Source organism: Chroicocephalus ridibundus, chromosome 2, assembly GCF_963924245.1.
Source record: "Chroicocephalus ridibundus chromosome 2, bChrRid1.1, whole genome shotgun sequence".
Classification (NCBI taxonomy): domain Eukaryota; kingdom Metazoa; phylum Chordata; class Aves; order Charadriiformes; family Laridae; genus Chroicocephalus; species Chroicocephalus ridibundus.
In genome coordinates, this window is record NC_086285.1 from 151,689,161 (window position 1) to 151,708,025 (window position 18,865).

Sequence of the window (18,865 nt, forward strand, 5' to 3'; positions counted from 1 at the left end):
TTTCCTTAAAGATTTATCTTTAAAGAGGAGAACTAGATTCTACTATCCTCAAAGGTCAGAGAACTCTAAATGTTTTATTTTTTTCTGGAAAGGTTTTTGCTATACTTCTTTATATAATTTCTTCTATGAAGAAATAGATATATTTTTTCTATAAAAACTTCTATGTTTGCATATATATGTATACACATACACACATAGAGAGAATACGTATGTGCACTGAGGAAGAGTGCACACCTTATCTATGTAGATACACATAAAAATCAAAACTAAGGAAATTACGTATGAAATCCTCCATGCGTATCAATTATTCAAATATGAATGAATTATAATCCCTCAGGCCAGTCTTTAGGGAACGAAAAAGTTTGTTCATTTTGAAACCATCATTCTCAGAATTGTCAAAATGTTCCTGTAGACAGCCAAGTGTGACTTCCCTGATAATCCTTTTATGATGCTTATCTGTGTAACATCCAAACACCTCATGAAAAAATTAGTTTACACTCCTTCAAAGAATTGAATTGCAGTCAACACCATCTACTTTGAGGAAGAACTGGTTATAAGAAGTCTAATTTTTTTTCATCTTCAACACCCTTTCCTCCTCCAAAACACTTACAGTCGTGAGTTGCCATGATCTGTCTGTGCAATTATCATGGTCTATCTGCATATCAGTATATGATGTAATTATCAAAAAGAGGTGCAATTATCAAAAAGAACAATCAATGAAAAACTCTGCTCCTCAGAAACAGTCAGAGTAATATATTGAATGAGCAGGAACAGTGACCAATGTGTTTATTAGTGTCACAATTAATACAAACCCATACTCGCAGTGTATGCAAAGAATCGCCCATTTAGCAAATGCCCTTTTTTCCCGTGGGGTGCAAGGACACTGGATCCTATTTCAAAACATTCTACCAGAGAGGAAGTTCATCAGTGAAATTAAAATTAGTTCAACCATGAATTGATTAAATTTACTAGAATAAATGTACTCAATCCTGCCTTTAGAACATATTTATTCAATGGACAATTGCCATTTAGCAACATACTCTGGAGAAAAAAAAAATCTCATTTACTTAATGAATTGCATGCTAGTTCAGCATCTTAAGGAAGAAATTTATCACAATATGTAAGTTTATGTCACAGCAGAGCACAGTATTTATAGAGAGCGTGTAATACTCTTTGCTTTAGATGGTTACCATCTAGTGCCTAACACCATAAGAAAACACATCGTATGTCTATGGCCTATTCAGTAAAAATATAGTTCCCTTGGCTGTGAGCTGTGGGAACCCCACAATTCTTCATCCCAAGAACCTGACTGAGAAGCAGAATCCTTTAGGAAACAGGCTTGCTGAACTACAGAGTGCCATTTCAGGAAAGTCATTATTCACACCCCTTTCTACCACTGAAAAGTTCGAGCATCATCATATACTGACATGTTCAACATATTGAAATATAAAAATGAAAGCATTTGCTAATTAAATAAGCTGAAGGCCAAGAGAACCCCTACCATTTTTTAAAGACAGAAATACAGTGGATATTACTATGTTTCCATATGTCAAATCAAACATGATTAGTGGGCTTTCCCAGTAGTCTTCATTCAATTTCATCTTTTTCATTCTAACCGAGTGTCCTGAAACACTAAGAACTGTTTTAGAAAAATACACTATTATCAGCATTATGTAGCTCATAGAAGTTCAGCAGATTTTTTTCTTAAATACTACTCTAGAATTAAGTGGGTACATTATTCCTGATAACATTTTCATCATCAGAAGAGTGTGCACCATGCTAAAAGGAAAAAAAAATATTTTGAGAGGAAAACACCTCAATACACAACTTAATAAATATTACAATATACTTTCTTAATATTAAATGTAATTGGTATCACCCTAACTGGGAAAACAGATTAAAATGAACAATTCTGATAACAAGAGATAACTGGAACTATTAGATAATTTTTCAAGCAGACTTCTTTAATGATATGGTGGAGACTCCAAAATGAATGATGTTACTCAATACCATTTTTTTCTGATTTAACAATCATACACTTAATCATCAGGTATAATGTGGCCCCAATCAACTCCTACAGTAATTGAAGAGCATCAAGTTCTGCTAACAAGTTAGGAACACAGTGGTCAACACGAAATGAGAAAATGCAGCTTTCGAGTCAGGTTTAAATAAAGTGCATATCATGTTTTGTATGTCAGAACACCTATGTCCATAGACAGATATACAAATACAAATAGCGAGCAGTTTGTACAAGCTAGCTAGTGGCTTATAATAAGTGCTTTACAAGCAGATACGGATTAAGCTTGCATGCCTTGAGCTAACCGGCAATCAGTTAGCTCACAGTAACATATATTCAGATAGACGTATCTTCAATAATCTGCTGATTTAAAGAATTATATATTCTCCTGTATTTTTTTTACTAAATATCTAACCACACAGAGGTATGTAACATATATTCCCTCAACTATTCTCTTTTTCCTAAAAATGGAAGTTTTACAAGCTCCACATTTAACTCATTTTGATAACAATAGTTTGGCAAAAGGTATGTATTTTAAGGTACTCTATATTTTATCCGTTCATGCTTACCATCACAAGTTGGGAGTGGGTGACTCCACCAGTGATTTTTTTCACATAGCAAAGGTTCCTCATGACTCAGCCTGTAACCTGGATCACAACTAAATGAGACAGTGGAACCTATAGAGAAGTCATGTCCATAACGACGTCCATGCACCGGTATGCCAGGATCCAAGCAAGAGTAAGTATTAACAGTTACACCTAGATTAAAAAAAAAAACAACACAACAAAAACAACAACAAAAAGAGTTAAATAAACAACCTATAGGGTTTTTTTTAATTAATTTAAGTAAATCACTGTGCTGTGAGTGGGGGCAAAGCCTCCATTATCACACATTTTCAGTGAATACTCCTTGAACTATGTTTCTTTGTGTTACCATTATGTTATGGATAATTAATTGCATCCTGTCACTGTTGCAGAGAAAAACATCACATAATTTACAGGATATTTAGCGTGATCCTATCTCAGAATTATTAAATTATTTTGTCCCTGATGCTGATGTTGAAAAGCTTTGATGATCACTCACAATTCTGATTTCCAGCCTTTCCCCCCAGCCCCCAAACTTTGTTATCCTAGCGAAAATGCTTTTTATGTCTTTTGATATTTATCCTTTAATTTTTTACATAGATCAATTATTTACATAAATAATTCTTATACCTAATTTTATTTGATATGTGAGATATTGAGAAGATAAGGAATAGCAGAAAAAAGGAGTTAAGAGAAGTTGACTTGATAAAGAGGATTTTAATGGGTGTTGGAAAATTAAAGCTTTTAGATTATTTCTCAGTGAAAATTTTAACTTAATTTTAAAAGAATCAGGGAAAAACAAAGAAAGAAAAAACTCTAACAATATTACTCAAGTTAGCAAATTAGTAGTCAGTGTAAGAATTTTTATGGGTGTTATTCCTTTTATTCCTACACAAAAGCCTTAAAATGTACTTCCTTACAAAGAAATTCAGTGTGGAAAGAAATAATTGTCATAGAAAATGACAACGTATAAAAAACTTCAGCTTTCAATAGGCTATTTGAAGAGAGAAATGCTGAACAGAAGATCATTAGTCATTATTACTATCCAGAAAAGGGAAATCCTAATTAGGTTGTACTGGATAATATAAGACAATGAACCAGTAAGAATCAAACAAAAATAATATTAATACTAGATATCTGTATATAAACAGAGGATGTTAAGCACAAAAACAAGTACTGAAAATGGTTTATTTTGTGCAAAAATGGTAAAGATGTGCATTTTCAATGTTCTTTGATAGAATAAATGTAACTTCCATTGTTCACTAATGTAAAAAGAACTGTGGGGTTGGGATCAATTTTAGAAGAAAAGGGTTTTTATAATTAAATTGAAGAATTAACTTATAATGAAATTTCAGATTTCCTTTCCAAATTTATTTAATTGAAACATTTTGATATAAGGATATTTGTAATAAGTGCAGCTTTCCTCTTTTTGCTATTCACATTCCCAAAGTGTGATTTCTATTTAACTTTATTAATTTAGCCAATCAATTGAAGAATTTAGTGGTCTCTGATGGCAATATTAATCTAATTTTCCTGATCTGTAATGATAGCCATCATTTGAACTTCAAAATGGATGAGAACTTAACTAAATCATGGCTTCTTCAATGTAAAAGTTCATGCAAATGGAAGGATATGGGTGAAGGCAGGAAAGTAAAAGAATTTTGGAATAATAATAGATTTTTTTAAATAAGCAGCCAGAACTTGACATTCACTAGAGTTAAAATTAGCCCAAATTTTATCTGGCAAAAAGTCACCTCTACATATATTGTATTTAATATTGTTATCATTAGTTGTCAGGAAAAGTAAAAATGTCCAAAATTAATCTAAAAAATTAAGAACATCTGAAAATTGTTTGGTGATAGTTCCAACAAGTAGGAGTATGAAACAGAAATGGATAGATAGCAATGTGCTATCATTGCAGGTGCAAACACCTCACTAAGCAAATTAAACAGTGAATACAGAAAAGTATTATTTCGCTTATTACAACAAAAGGTATATTTAGAAACACTAAAGTAAATGACATGATAATATATCAACTTGTATGAATTTTAAGAGTTCATAAAGTATGAAATCTTACGGATACTTTCTGCAGTGTAGTTAATATGATTATAATAAGGGAAATATAATTCTCTATATGTCAGAAGAAATCACATATGAGGGGTTTTAGATCCTTAAAAATCCACAGCAATTCCAAAGCTTGTTTTTCAGCTTATTAGTGTGAACTGCATTTCCCACTACCTTCAGTTAGAACTGCAGGTACATCAATCAGGACAGTAATTCAGTTATTTGCTTAGATTTTCATAATTTTCCTGATCTCATGCAGTTTTACACACACAAGAATGTATTGCATAAAAGATAAGAAAAACAAAACATAAAAGCAACATCCAGAAGAAAGGCATTTGCTTCCCCTTCCCATCTCCTGATTCTTAAAGCATGGAGCAGTACAGCAATGACATTAAATTGTAAACGAAATTAATAGTCATCTCTTTTGCAGTTTAACATCACTAAATCTTTCTCAGTTTGAGAAATAACAGGAATTTACTAAGGACGACACATGTGCACCTTTTTATGACTAGTATAAGCAGTGATGGGGAAATCAAATAATACAATTCTGAATTACTTACTTTCATAGTGAATCTTGAATCCATTGTTAGAACGACTGTTGTCAGTTGTAAAGAGAAGATAAATGAAATTGCTACTGCTAAACAGGAACTGTGGGACCTGTGTACCATTGTAAGATCCCAGGAGTGGAGATAATAGATTTGGTCCATCATGAACTTCCAAAACATCATAATTGAGTTCTGTCTGAAATCTGGAGTTGAGGAAACAAACAGAGGCACAAATATAAGCAGCAGTTAAAACAAATTCAATAAGCCCATAAAAAGTAAGCCATACTTTAAAACCATGCTCATTTCCTGATCATATTCTTTTAATTATTTCTCCACATATATATTTTACAATATCAATATAATAGTATTAATTATCCTATATAATTAATACATTAATCAAATTCCAGGTTACTGCCTTAGTAAGATGAGAAATAAGTTTAAACTCCTTGAGCTGGTTTATATTGCAGGAAACAAGAGCCAGAAACACATGGTTTGTTAGCAAAGATTAATATTACTTGCATATATTATTTTATAGCACAAAATTATTTTTCTTTTTGGAAAAATTAAGTAAATGTAGAGGATATGTTGATGCATTCTTTTATTATATCTATGCAATTTGTCACGAATATCATCAAGGTATTTTTTATTATCAAATACTCATACTCTTAACACCTATCCTTAAAATCATTTATAAGCGGGGATAGAATTACTTAAGTCTGCTTTGACACTCTAGTGGCTTTGTGTCAGTTGAAGCTCAGTCCAAACTAGTGGCAGAGTTATGATAAAAAAAAAATATATTAAAAATCCTATTTAGAAAGCACTATAAAGCAAAATGCCTATTTAGAGACAGTACATGTGCTGGTCCTGTCAAGGAAAAGCTGAGCGTGACAGTGCTACTAGGTATCTCCTTGTTTGTCTTGTTTTATATGGTATCAGCAATCCCAAACACCCGTTTGGTATTTTGACAGTGGTTTCTCTCTTTCTTGCTATGACAGAACGCACATCAATCATACTGTTTTAATGGACTCTCTGATGGATTATTGAGAAACCCTTTCAGAATTAAATAGAAACAATTAACAGCAGGATCCTACAAGGATCCTTCAGATATTCCTAATTCTCTCTCTGATTCACTTAGATGCCTAATTTGGCTTTGCAAAATCCATTCAAGGAACTGCATGACTAATGCCAATGTACTGAGAAACTTTGTATTTCAGCATTCATGTCCCATGAGTCTGAGACTAAAAATCTAAAGGAGACTGGTGAAAGATGAGAAGTCAAATTAAGCTTCCAAAATATGTGTTTTCTTTTATCCATGTCCCACTCCTATGAAATAATATAGAAAAGAGCACAAAAATAAACTAATAGGGAGTTACAGAAATGAAGCAGGATAAGTCTAGAAGTAGGAGAACTGAAAAATTCTTTTTTCACTCAATCCCACATGAATTCACAACAATATGTTGCTAAAAAGCTACCAGGCAATAACTTGCCTTTTCCAGTATTTGTTTTTCCCACTAATCCATAAAAAAAACCAAACCCAGAAACAGTCTTGGCAACAGATTGTTTAGTCTTGCTCTGCTTCCTTAGTTCCTTTATCAAAAACATACTTGAGACATAAAGTGTAAAAAGGCATTGATCTCATAAACGAAAAACAACTATCAGGCCAGTCAAGACATGATGAAATTGAGTCTCCAAAGACACAACAGAAATCCTCTCATAAGTACTTGTTGCTTAAAAACTACACACAACACCACAAATTGCAGGAAATAAGGAGAGGAAAAGTAAGTACCCAACTGAAAAATAAAAGGTGAGGTCAGCTTTTTAGGGAGATAAGCTGAAAGAAATTTGAAGGAGGGGATTATGTACAATGCCTTTGCTTGGTCATTTGTCTCAGAAAAGCGATCAATTTAAATTTAATTTATAATGGTGATACTTATATCATTTTTTTCCTTGAATACCTTTCCTCTTGATGCCCAATTTATGTGATACTTTTATATAACATGTGGTTATTCCTTTGTGTGAGAAAACAGTAGGGATTTATAGGAAATTGAATAAAAAAATACTTTGTGCTCATGTAAGACCACTCCAACATTCTTTCCTACTTAACTAGTCACTATTCTGAAATTAAACTGGATGGCTTCATTGCTATGTGAGGTCTGTTCTTATGGAGGATTCGCAAAAATTCTTCAAGCAGATAGGAGTGAAACTTGAACACAGGAGCCGACAAACACTTTTTTATCTAATTTGAACTGATAAAGCTGCTTTAATATTTACAACATTCATCTTTGTTTCTAAGAGACACCCTATCAACTCGATGCAGTGTCAGGATGAGTAGAACATCCTGCTGCACAGTATATACTCATTAGTCAAATGTGACTAGTACTCCAATCAGTAGTTTGCTGATTAACATCCCTAGCATTTAAATACTCATAATTAGGCTTCATGATAAACACTTCATTATAATGAAGAATGGCACATCTATCATTTCAATTCAGCCTAAAAATCTACTGATTTATAACAAAAATCTATCAGATAATCTATCATAGCTATGCCTATGCAACAGGAATAAACTCTGTAAAGTATACACGCATGTCCATAAAAGAAAATATGGAAAAGTTATTATGAAGTCTCTGAAAGCACAAAAAATAATAGTTATTATTTTTCACTTTGCCTATAAATCTCTTTCTTTTCACCCATGTCTCCAGCTCCATGGCACAGGAACCCTTTAACATACAGTCATAGAATGCACATAGGCAATGTCATAAGAGAGAAGCCATAGGAAGATGGGAGACTAAAAGGAAATGAATTACTGTGCAAGTGATAAACTGATGTAATGTTAATGTGTCACTCTGCAGGAAATGTGCATTAGTAAGAACTGTTCCCTTCCTCTTAGAAAAAAACAAAAAGAAAGGATGTAAAGATTCTAGACACGTACCATACATGTTTTACTCTGACTGAGAAATTAAAAATCTTTCAAATAACTACACACATTGTGGAAGTCTTAGTATTTGCACCAAGAAAGGTTAGAAAAAATATTTCTGTTTTTCAGGACAAAGGTGAAATGTAAAGGATTGAGCAAAATATGAGTCTTTTTTAATCATAAAATCATAGAATGATTTGGGTTAGAAGAAATCTTAAGGATCATCTAGTTCCAATCCCCTGCCACAGGAAGGGACACCTTCCACTCCTTATCATATAGGAAAGCCATTTGGCTGTAGTTTTAAAAGTGTATATTTCAACAAAACTAGCCTTCTGTCTTGAGAAAGTCCAGCTGAAGATTTGTAAGCAGAAGGAGTAGAACAAGGACAGTCAGACTAGAATGAGTCCTTAAAAAGAAGCTAAAGTATAAATGCCTCAGAATTTAAATTTAAATTACGTGAAAAAAATAAAGTCTAAGTAAAAAACCTTACCACTGCTAGTTTACAAAATGTTTTCTTTCAGCACACTATAAAGATTTATTTCATTATTTCGTTTATGTAATAACTTTTTCTTTATATCCCAACATGTAATTATTTATCTAAGTGCATTTGTGTGAACATACATAGATGTATTTTCACATGTAATCCTGCACAGAAACACATAAGCATACACACTCCTATGTAAGTAGAGCCTCGCCGGGTTGCTGTATCTGAGCAATACACATATCAGTCCAATTTATGGCAAGCAATAAGAGTGTCAAAAATGAGCAGCAATGGAAAAAGAAGTGTCATCATAATGAGATTAACTTATAAAGAGGATAGGAGCTCACTCTGTGATCTGAAGAGATCACGTCTTGTTCTTATGGCTCTTACCTACGAGAGTAATAGAGGTTGTGCAATTTTATGACAAGGCCTTAATGCATTACAAACCAGAACTGTACACAAGAGACTGTCAGATTTAATGAAACTCAGGTGCAAAGTAAGAAAATCCAGCTGGCTTAGAATTTTGCAAATAAAAAGGCAAATACTTTTCACTTTGAAACGACTATCCACGACAAATGTGTAATTGAAAATGAAATGCTGAATTAAAAATAAATTATTTGAAATTGTATTTTTCTTTTAAAAAGCTTGAGTTAACGAAAGTTACAAAATTTTTATTTCATTTTGATTTACATTACAGTAAAGAAAACCAATAATTTTCTTTTACTTTTGAAGTAATATGAGTTTGATTAATTTCTGCAAGAAGGAGTCATTCACTTCTCTTTTTTATTTTAATTATCAAAAATTTGGTAAATCTTCATATTAAGATGATGTACGGTGCTAGTTATTTTGGAGGACTATCTTTCATTAGATGTTAAGGATAGGAAATACCTTTGAAATGTCCATAATACCTGTCCTTTGATTGTATATAATGTCATGTGAACACTTTATTATAGTGTATGCTATAGTATTAGAAAAAAGTTTTAAACAATTTTATCACAATAAGAGATTTTGCTAAGAGAACCTGGTTGTTTTCAGATCCTGCTGAAAACGACTTTTGAATTATATTAAAATGAAGCCGTACCTTCTCTTTTGAGTGTGACTAGTAGTAGTCAAAATACACTGCATAAATAGGAACTGAAAAGTACTTGCATGATATTTGTGTGCTCTAACTTTGATCATCAAAGGCCCCTTTTTCCTGGATCATCATTTAACTTTATTAATATTTACAATTAAAAAGAATCTAAAATATCCTCAAAAATATGTAGAATGTAGCATTTTTTTAATTATATTTTCTGGTTTGCTTTCTCATAAAGAGCTTAAATGAAATGCCCATGTCTTGCTATGATAAGAAATTATAGGTCCTCAGCATATCTAAGTCCTTGGAATAAGGAAAGGACCTAAGTAACAGGTAGTAATGTAGGAAAAGTGGAATGCTGCAGTAATTTGTGGAAACTGGAGTTCCATCCTGAGAGCATAGAGTCCTTTCATAACAACAGATCAGCTGATTTGATGATTAAATATTCACCATGGATAAAAATATGAATGCATTTAATTCAGTTTTCACAGTTGATTCAGATTTCCAGAGTTGAAGATTTCACAGGTTAGAGAGAAAAAAAAATAAATTCATAAGTATAATTCATCATAGCAACACTGTTATGAGCAAATGTAACATTCTAACCTTTAAAAACAGACAATATTTTAAACTAGGCCAGACAGGCTTAAATATATGCAAGAGGGTAGGTATTTCATGCGCTTTTCAAAGCATCAAAGTAGAAATTACACTGAAGATAAAATGTATGCTCTGAAGGCACTAAGGTGTTTTGGAAAATCCTACCTGATAATACAATTGCTTGATTTTAGAGATAGTGCAAATTAATGCTATGACAAAGCTAATAAACTTCTGCTTCTGTGTAAAAAGTGGAAAATATTAATTAAGAAAAACATTAGCCAAGACCTTTCAAATGTAATTTTGATAGAGTGTCCTGGTTCAGCTTCTATCACCCACTCACAATTCAAGGAATCTTTATAATACCCTGGCCAGCCTGGAGAGAGGATTACTCCACTGGGAGATGAAAAATGCCCACCACATGGAGCTAAAAATGAAACAAAGAGAAAGGTATAACACAGAGTTACTATATGTAATTCAAAATTATCACTTTCAGTATAAGACATCTATAACGAACAAATTAAAAAAATACAGTTGCAGGAAGATACAACAAAGCTTTTGAGCTGACAGACTCTGTGGAGTTCAGAATCAGATGGAGACAACTGAATCAAAACCTTAAAAAGATAAAATGAACTGTTCAATAAATTCTGACAAAGCTTTTTATACTGCTTTCTTAAAGATACAATCTATTTGCCTGTAATAAAGTACATAACAACGAAATGTAATCTTTCAAAAGTGTCATTACTTTTGGTTTTAATTGTGAGCAAAGAGGTTTGAAAAACTTGCAAAAGTTTCAGTTGAGTATCAAGCTAGAAACTAGTGAATTGTTTTTTTAACTTTGATATGAATCCACTGTCATATTACGTATGTTTTGCTTGTCCTGTTGATAGTTCAAACTCCTTATTCATGAAAAAGACATACCATTCTCACAAGATTAGTTGATAATTTTGGCATCTGGCAAACATTAAATACCGCAATATATACATCTGCAAGCAGAATTACTAGAAATAACACGTAGCTTTTCTCTCAGAGACAGAGAGTAAATATAAGCTAGGAAAACTGTATTAAAACATAATGGAAAGCAAAGGTTTTGGTAATCATATTTAAAGTTTTTCAATGGCTCAATGACACATTAATTACAGGAATAACTTCCACAGCTGTAGGTATTACAAAGATAAAGAGCCTTATAACAATTCTTCTTAAATAGTAAAATAGAATCTGGTACAGAATGAGAGAAGTTTCCATTAGCTGATCAGTGTCAAAACAGTTAGTCATAGCACAGAAGAGAGATTCTCAGAATAACCATGTTTGACTGATGTTGGTTTTGGTTATGGGGAGTGCTAGTCTATCCCAAAGATGGTATAATCTCACAGGTGGGAAGAGTAAGAACCATAAGACCAATATTGATAAAGGACCGATCTTTCAGGTTTAAGACTCACAAAGCTCTGTTCAGGATTTAATTTCATGCATGAATGCAAACCCATCACATCTGATAGATCTACACGTGTACGTAAAGTCAAGTGCATGCACCATCAGACTTCTGCGAGATGATCTCCTCAGTGGTATGGATGGGTGAGGAAAACACTGGGGGGGATTGCTTGGCATGTTTTTGTTTATTTGTTTTCAGTAGGAGATTGATATTCCCTAAATAGAGAAATTAATTCACAGAATTATCTTGAATTCTAGATGTCTAAGAAATGCAGTAATTCCATCACTAAAAGTATTAATATTTTTAAAATAGGCAACAAATCATAATGTTTTTCTAGCAATTTAAAATATCTAGGACATCTTATGAATTTAATGCATATTCAGTGTGGTAAATGGAACATATATTGTTCAGCCCAAGCGTACACATCCTCAAAAAAACATATCTATGTATCTTTCTATATGTGTATTATGCATATAAATTAATATAGTAAACATACCTATAGAGACAAATATACAAAAAAGTCTCCTTTGTCTACAGGAGACAAGATAGAAAAGAAACTGATCTCTGAGTGTATTTTTCTCTAGAAGTATAAGATATATTTTCCTTGAGTTACGTTATATATCAAATAACTAATTTCAATTACTTATTCCTGAGAAAATAAATAATTTTTAAAATACTTGACTCTAAATTGAACTATTTCACTCACTGAAATGCTTGCAAATTGTTATCCTTTATTGTCAATCCAGCTACTTCAGTAAAAAGTGTAGCAAGTAGAGGCATTTAGTAAGTTGTTTTTTTAAATTATTATAATTATTTTTATTAATTTAACTAAAACGGATTACCTAGAATCTTAAGTATAGAAGAGAGATTTAGGAGTAATGTTATTAAAAAAGCTTTTTCAAAGTTGCTCTGACTTGCATCAGTGAGCATTACTTGAGAACTTATGGAGAGACTTAATCAAGCCTTCTTTGATTAAAATACAAGGTGATAAGGAGCTAATAAGACTTTAAGCCCTCTCATAAGGAAAAAGAAAGTTAAGAAAAATGTAAGAGTTGATTTTCACTAGACTACCATAACTGCATAAACATGCAAAGCCTTATTTATCATACCGGATTATAATTTAGAACCTGTGAAATATAAACTATATGTTACTTATTTTCTGCAATAAATATGTTTTCCATGATGGTCAACAAAGCAGCATTGAAAAGACAAAAGCATTACACAGAGCGTGTTCTTAAACTGGTGACCACAGTCTCAAATGATGAGCAATCTACAATTTCTTTATTTTCAGGAATTGCTGACTGGTTTATGGAAAATGAAATCCACAGAATGTATTAGCTATTCAGTTTAAACTTTACATTAAAGCTAATTTTTCTGTCACAAAATCTTTTCAGTCAGACCTATTTTTATGTCCTCTATGTGAGGCTAAGAAGAAAACAAACAACATACATTTCAGTGCCTTACACAAGCAGGCAGAAGCAAAATTCATTGCTTCCCCAAAATATCAGCCATGAAGAAGTATATAGCACGTTTTGTGGACAGTGTGAAATCATACAAAGCAGACAGTAAAACTGAACCACTCTCTTTTCCATTACCATCTTTTGTGTCGTACAGATGTGCACTGATGCAACCTGGATGAGAAGAAAGATATATTTGTCAAAGAGCTCTCAACAACACAGTATCAAATACTGGATATCCCTTATTGTGGAAAATTCCTAATAAAACTAACCATTTTCCCTGTGTTATGTAAATAGGATTTGAACTAACTGGATAAGCAGATCCTCCAGGTTCAGCTTAAGAATGTTATCAAGCATTAGTCTTATATCTCCTCATTGAGGAGGAGACGATTTTCAGGGGACTCAAAAAATTATTTGCTCTTTTATAGCTATATTTCCACAAAATGTTCTGGCTATACGGATTCCGCTTCAGGAGTAAGGGCGCTGTATTCTGGAGAGCAGACACTCCAGAACACTACTGAGATGTAAAAGGTATCAAGGAGCTGAGTTCTAAGTTGCAGTTGGCAGTTTAGAACTGCCATCTGCAATAGAAAGTGTTAGGATTGTGTGCCTCAGGGTTGAATGAAGAGATACCAAGATTAAAATAAGGATCTTTGTCACCTTCATCTTCTCTCTTGCAGGTGATATGGATATGTGCCAAGAGTGGGATATATTTATCTGTACAAACAATTAAAGAACATGAACTTCAGAGTGTGTGTATATATAGATATATACATGTATATATATAAGAAAAAGAACTTCAGTAATCAAGTAGGCCACATGGTAACTCACAGACACTAGAAAAGTACAATTTCTCCAGTTCAAAGTATGCTTAAATACTTTGTTGGTTCTGATGAATATTGGTGTAAATACATGAGCTTATAGAACTATCAATGCATGTCAGAGTTATTGTTATCATGAGCTTCTTTGCTTAATTGCTAATTAAGAATTTGATCCAGCCCACATTAGATTTGGTGTGCTTCTCAGGATCTGAACCCTCAGGGACTAAACACATTTTCTAAAGGAAAATCTTACAGGGTTGGTTTGTATGGTTTTTTGTTTGTTGTTTGTTTTGTTTTGTTTTGTTTTGTTTTTTTTAATCTATCTCTTAATTTTACTTTTATGACACTTTTCTAAACAAATTCACAAAATTGTCCTGGATTTCACCAAGCCTCAAAGTTCATACACAACCAACATAATCAAGCTGGAAATTTTCCCTTGAATTTCATCTTGTAAAGTGAAGGATGAACTTGCTTTGTTTCTTTGCCAGGCTCATTAAACACATACACATATTTATTTACATCATAGGCATCTATATGTATACAAATATTTTTTTTATTTTTACTTATTTTCTTTTATTGTTGAATAAAACATTTTAATAAAGCACTGAAAGTGAGTTATATACTGTAGGTATGGATTTTGTAACTACCTGAATGCAACGCTTACTTATCATTTATTTTTGAACACAAGCAAAAAAAACTTTTGGCCTATTACCAAAACACTTCAATATTCACTTTCAAAGCAAATGAGATCTGTCAGGAGACCTTCTGAAGATGATGAGAGATGAATGGATTGAAAGCAGTCCTGCAGAGAAGGACTTGGGGATATTGGCAGATAAAAAATTGGGCATGAGCTGGCAATGTGTGCTTGCAGCCCAGAAAAACAATCTTATCCTGGGCTGCAAAAAAAAGAAGTGTGGCCAGCAGTTCAAGGGAGGTGATTTTTCCCCTCTGCTCTGCTGTTGTGAGAGCCCACCTGGAGTACTGCATCCACCTATGGGGTCCCCAGCACAAGAAGGACATGGACCTGTTGGAGCAGGTTAGGAGGGACACAAAAATGATCAGAGGGATGGAACACCTCTCCTACAAAGGAAGGCTGAGAGAGTTGAGGATGTTCAGCCTGGAGAAAAGCAAGCTCCAGGGATGCCTTATTACGGCCTTTCAATATTTAAAGGGGGCTTACAGGAAAGGCAGAGGAGACTTTTCATCAAGGCCTGTAGTGACAGGACAAGGGATAACAGTTTTAAACAGAAAGGGCGTAGATTTACATTAGATATAAGAAAGATATTTTTTACGAGGGTGGTGAGACACTGGAACAGGTTGCCTAGAGAAGTTGTGGATACCCCATCACTGGAAGTGTTCAATGCCATGTTGGACAGGGCTCTGAGGAACCTGATTTAGTGAAAGATGTCCCTGCCCATGACAGGGGGGTTGGACTACATGATCTTTAAAGGTCCTTTCCAGACCAAACCATTCTATGATGACATAACATTACTGCTGCAAAGATAGAGTTGTGTAAATTACTACTGCGTGTAGATTTAATACAGACTTGATCCAGTTTCCAGTGAAGACAAGGGATAGCCTTAAACTGATTTCATAATTAATTGCTCAGGGACTTTTTTTACTGGAAGAAAAAAAAAAAAGGGCAAAAGAAAAAAAAGGATAGGAAGTTAATTCTGCTCCAGTATTGTTTCATTTATGTATTTATCTAAATGAGCACATGATCTGGACCATGATCACACAGCTTTTGAATACCTCCAAGGAAGAAGACTCCACAACCTCCCTGGGCAACCTATGCCAGTGCTTGACTACCCTCACAGTAAAAAAGCATTTCCTCATGTTCAGATGGAACCTGCTGTTTCAGTTTGTTCCCATTGCCTTTGGTCCTGTCACTGGACACCACTGAAAAGACTCTGGCTCTGGCTTTGTCCTCTTTGCACCCTCCCTTCAGGTATTAATATACATTGATAAGATCTCCCCCTGAGCCTTCTCTTCTACAAGATAAACAGCCCCAGCTCTCTCAGCCTTTCCTTATAAGAGAGATGCTCCAATCCTTTAACCATTTTTTATCCCTTCATTGGACGCTGTCTTGTATGTCCGTGTCTCTTGTGTACTGAGGAGCCCAAGACTGGACAGAAACTCCAGGTGTGGCCTCACCAGTACTCAGGGTAGGTGGGAAAGATCACCTCCCTCAACCTGCTGGCAATACTTTACTTTATGCATCCCAGGACACCATTAGCATTCTTTGTTGCAAGGACACATATTTACCTTGGTGTCCACCAGGACCCCTGGGGCCTTATCTGCAAAGCTGCTTTACAGCTGGGTGGCCTCCAGCATATATCGGTGCACGGCCTTGTTCCTCCCCAGGTACACAACTTTGCACTTCCCCTTGTTATACTTCATGAGATTCCTATTAGCCTATTTCTCTAGCCTGTTGAGGTCCCTCTGGATGGCAGCACAAGCCTCTGGCGTATCAGCCATTCCTCACCTTTTGCTGTTGTGGCAAACTTGCTGAGTGGCAAACTCTGCCCCACCACCAATATAATTACATATGTATTTAATTATCAGAAAACACTCAAATTTTTTGATGGCTAGTATCATGTAAGTATCCATTTAGACAGACGGCAGAAGCATCTTACTTCACAGGAAGACAAAGCTGCACCATAAAGTTTCATAACGCCACTGTTCCAGTGGATATTGTGCATACGAGGTTACACAATGAAAATAAATGAGCTAAACTGTAGATCACAAAGTTCGGAAGGTCTTACTGTACTTTTGACAGGCAAGTGTCTCTACTAAATAGTGTGAAATATACAGCATTTTCCCCCAAAGACATGTCTATTTCTTAAATTTCTGTATTTTTTTTCACCTAATACAGTCTGCAAAGCATTTTGGTCGCTCATTTTGACAAAGCAGCACAGTACCTACCACTGCCTACGTTATTCTGCACCTCTCTATTACAAAAATAGATTAATTTTGCTCACTTTGACACAACTTCAAATTGAAGATCATGAATTATTATGATCATTTGTCCAATCTTCATTTTTCTCAGGACATTACCAAGCTCCTATATTAAAATGATGAACTGTTGTACAGAGGTATTTTGTATTTTTTAGGACATAATAGTCCATCTTTCTCCTACTGTGTAGGAAAAAAAGGGTTTCTAAAAGATATATAAAGTTCAGAATACAGTATGTTGCAAACATTTCTAAATATGCAGACTTAATTTTTTTTTTCCTCATTGACGGTTTTAAAACAGTGTTTCTCACCTTTTACCTTAAAGTCCCTTTTTGACACTACCTTCAGCAAACAGTACCAGTCAAACAATAAGGTATTTACACTCACACTCACCTCACCAACCAGAAGGTTAACCCTCCAGCATTTGTCATCCCTACAAATTATTGTATATAACTACTTATACATATTCAAAATACATATGGAGCCTATAAACTACAAAATATATTAACAAGAATATGAATACCAGATGGCCTCATTCTGACCATAGTATACTACCATAGTTGGAATACAGTATTGTTAAACTCATATAAAGCTCCATTTTCTCACAAAAATTACATGAAATTGTTAAATATTATCTTTGGAATACAAAAAGTAACCCTCTTAAAAAAATACTCCTATGAATATTACATTAAAAATAATGCCCTTTGCCTAAATTCAGAGTAATTTCTCTTTGTATTTGGGATCTAACATTAATAGAGTGTTTCGATTTGGGGGTTTTTGGCCTTTTTTTTGTTTGGTTGGCTGGTTCGTTGTTTTTTTTTTGTGAAAGAAAATCTTTCTTACCCTTCCTCTGATTATGGTCCTTCCTGATGCCTGCAGTGCAAGATTCAATAGAGTTTTTTATTTGACTTTCACCATCACATGCTGATTTCCTAGACCCAGGAGTCCTTCCCTTCAGAATAGCTGGGTGACTGGACCTATCTTAAAAAGCCTTGTTTTTTAGAAAATAAAACTCTCCGGTCATCTTGCCAAAGGATTGTTTCCCTGACCTTTTTTACATTGATTTTCAGCCCCTGTTCTTTCTTCCAGTTCTATTTGATGGTTACCTGGCAGATTCATACCCATTGTCAGTGTGTTAAAAACAAAACACTAGAAATACAACATAACTAGAAGTTGTCATCAACCAGAATCTCTTTGTCAAACACATGTCTACGCCAAATACAGAAAGCCAATCTTAGCCTGATCCAAGAACTCTCACAAAGTCATTTCTATTTATTTCTTTGTATAATAAGGTGCAGGGGTTGCAGCAGGAAATTTCCATATGTGAATATGAAGAAAGCTTAGAGGATGACAAAGCAATCGCTGAACATCTTGTAGATTCATAGTTTTTTACCCTTTTTTAAAGAGCTTATGACCCATGCTACAGGACAGCAGGATATTAAGCATTACAGGAGTTATGCAGGAAGACCGAGAGCTGCAGCACAGGTACAACAGTTTAATATTACAAGAGATTATGGAAAATCCTCCTTGTAGCCCTCACAGAGGAAGGATGAAAGTCACAAGGACAGGAATCCCAAATTCAAAAGCATCAGGGAACAGCAAAAGCAGGGCTGCTCCACTAGAGAAGAGAAGCCAGGAGCCAAGGACGATCACACACACACACACATGCAGACTTAGTGCCTTCACAGACAGAACATCATCCAAGTCTACCTGAGCAAGGTGAACAGGACTAGATTGGTGACAGGAAAAGGGTCTGATGACAGTCAAGTGACCATCAGATGGATGTAATTTGATGGGTTAGGTCTGAGGTCAACATAGGAAGTCCAATGAGCAAGCTGGAATCAGCAGAAAATAGGGCTGGAGACCAGTACTCTTGTGGCGTTGCTGAGGGAGGGAAGAACAGCCCCAGGCTCGGCTGAAATGGGATCC

At 34.3% G+C, this 18,865-nt stretch overlaps 1 protein-coding gene across 4 annotated transcripts in view; it reads right to left on the bottom strand.

Annotated features, from left to right (window-relative positions):
• CSMD3 (CUB and Sushi multiple domains 3) overlaps window positions 1–18,865 on the bottom strand; it is a 680,626-nt gene that overhangs the window by 270,552 nt on the left and 391,209 nt on the right. For all 4 annotated transcript variants that reach the window (XM_063327428.1, XM_063327427.1, XM_063327426.1 and 1 more), the window contains 3 exons: window positions 10,563–10,701; window positions 5,226–5,413; window positions 2,587–2,775 (listed from right to left, as the gene is read on the bottom strand). In XM_063327428.1, coding sequence (XP_063183498.1) covers window positions 2,587–2,775; window positions 5,226–5,413; window positions 10,563–10,701 — 516 coding nt within the window. The remainder of the gene's footprint in view (window positions 1–2,586; window positions 2,776–5,225; window positions 5,414–10,562; window positions 10,702–18,865) is intronic.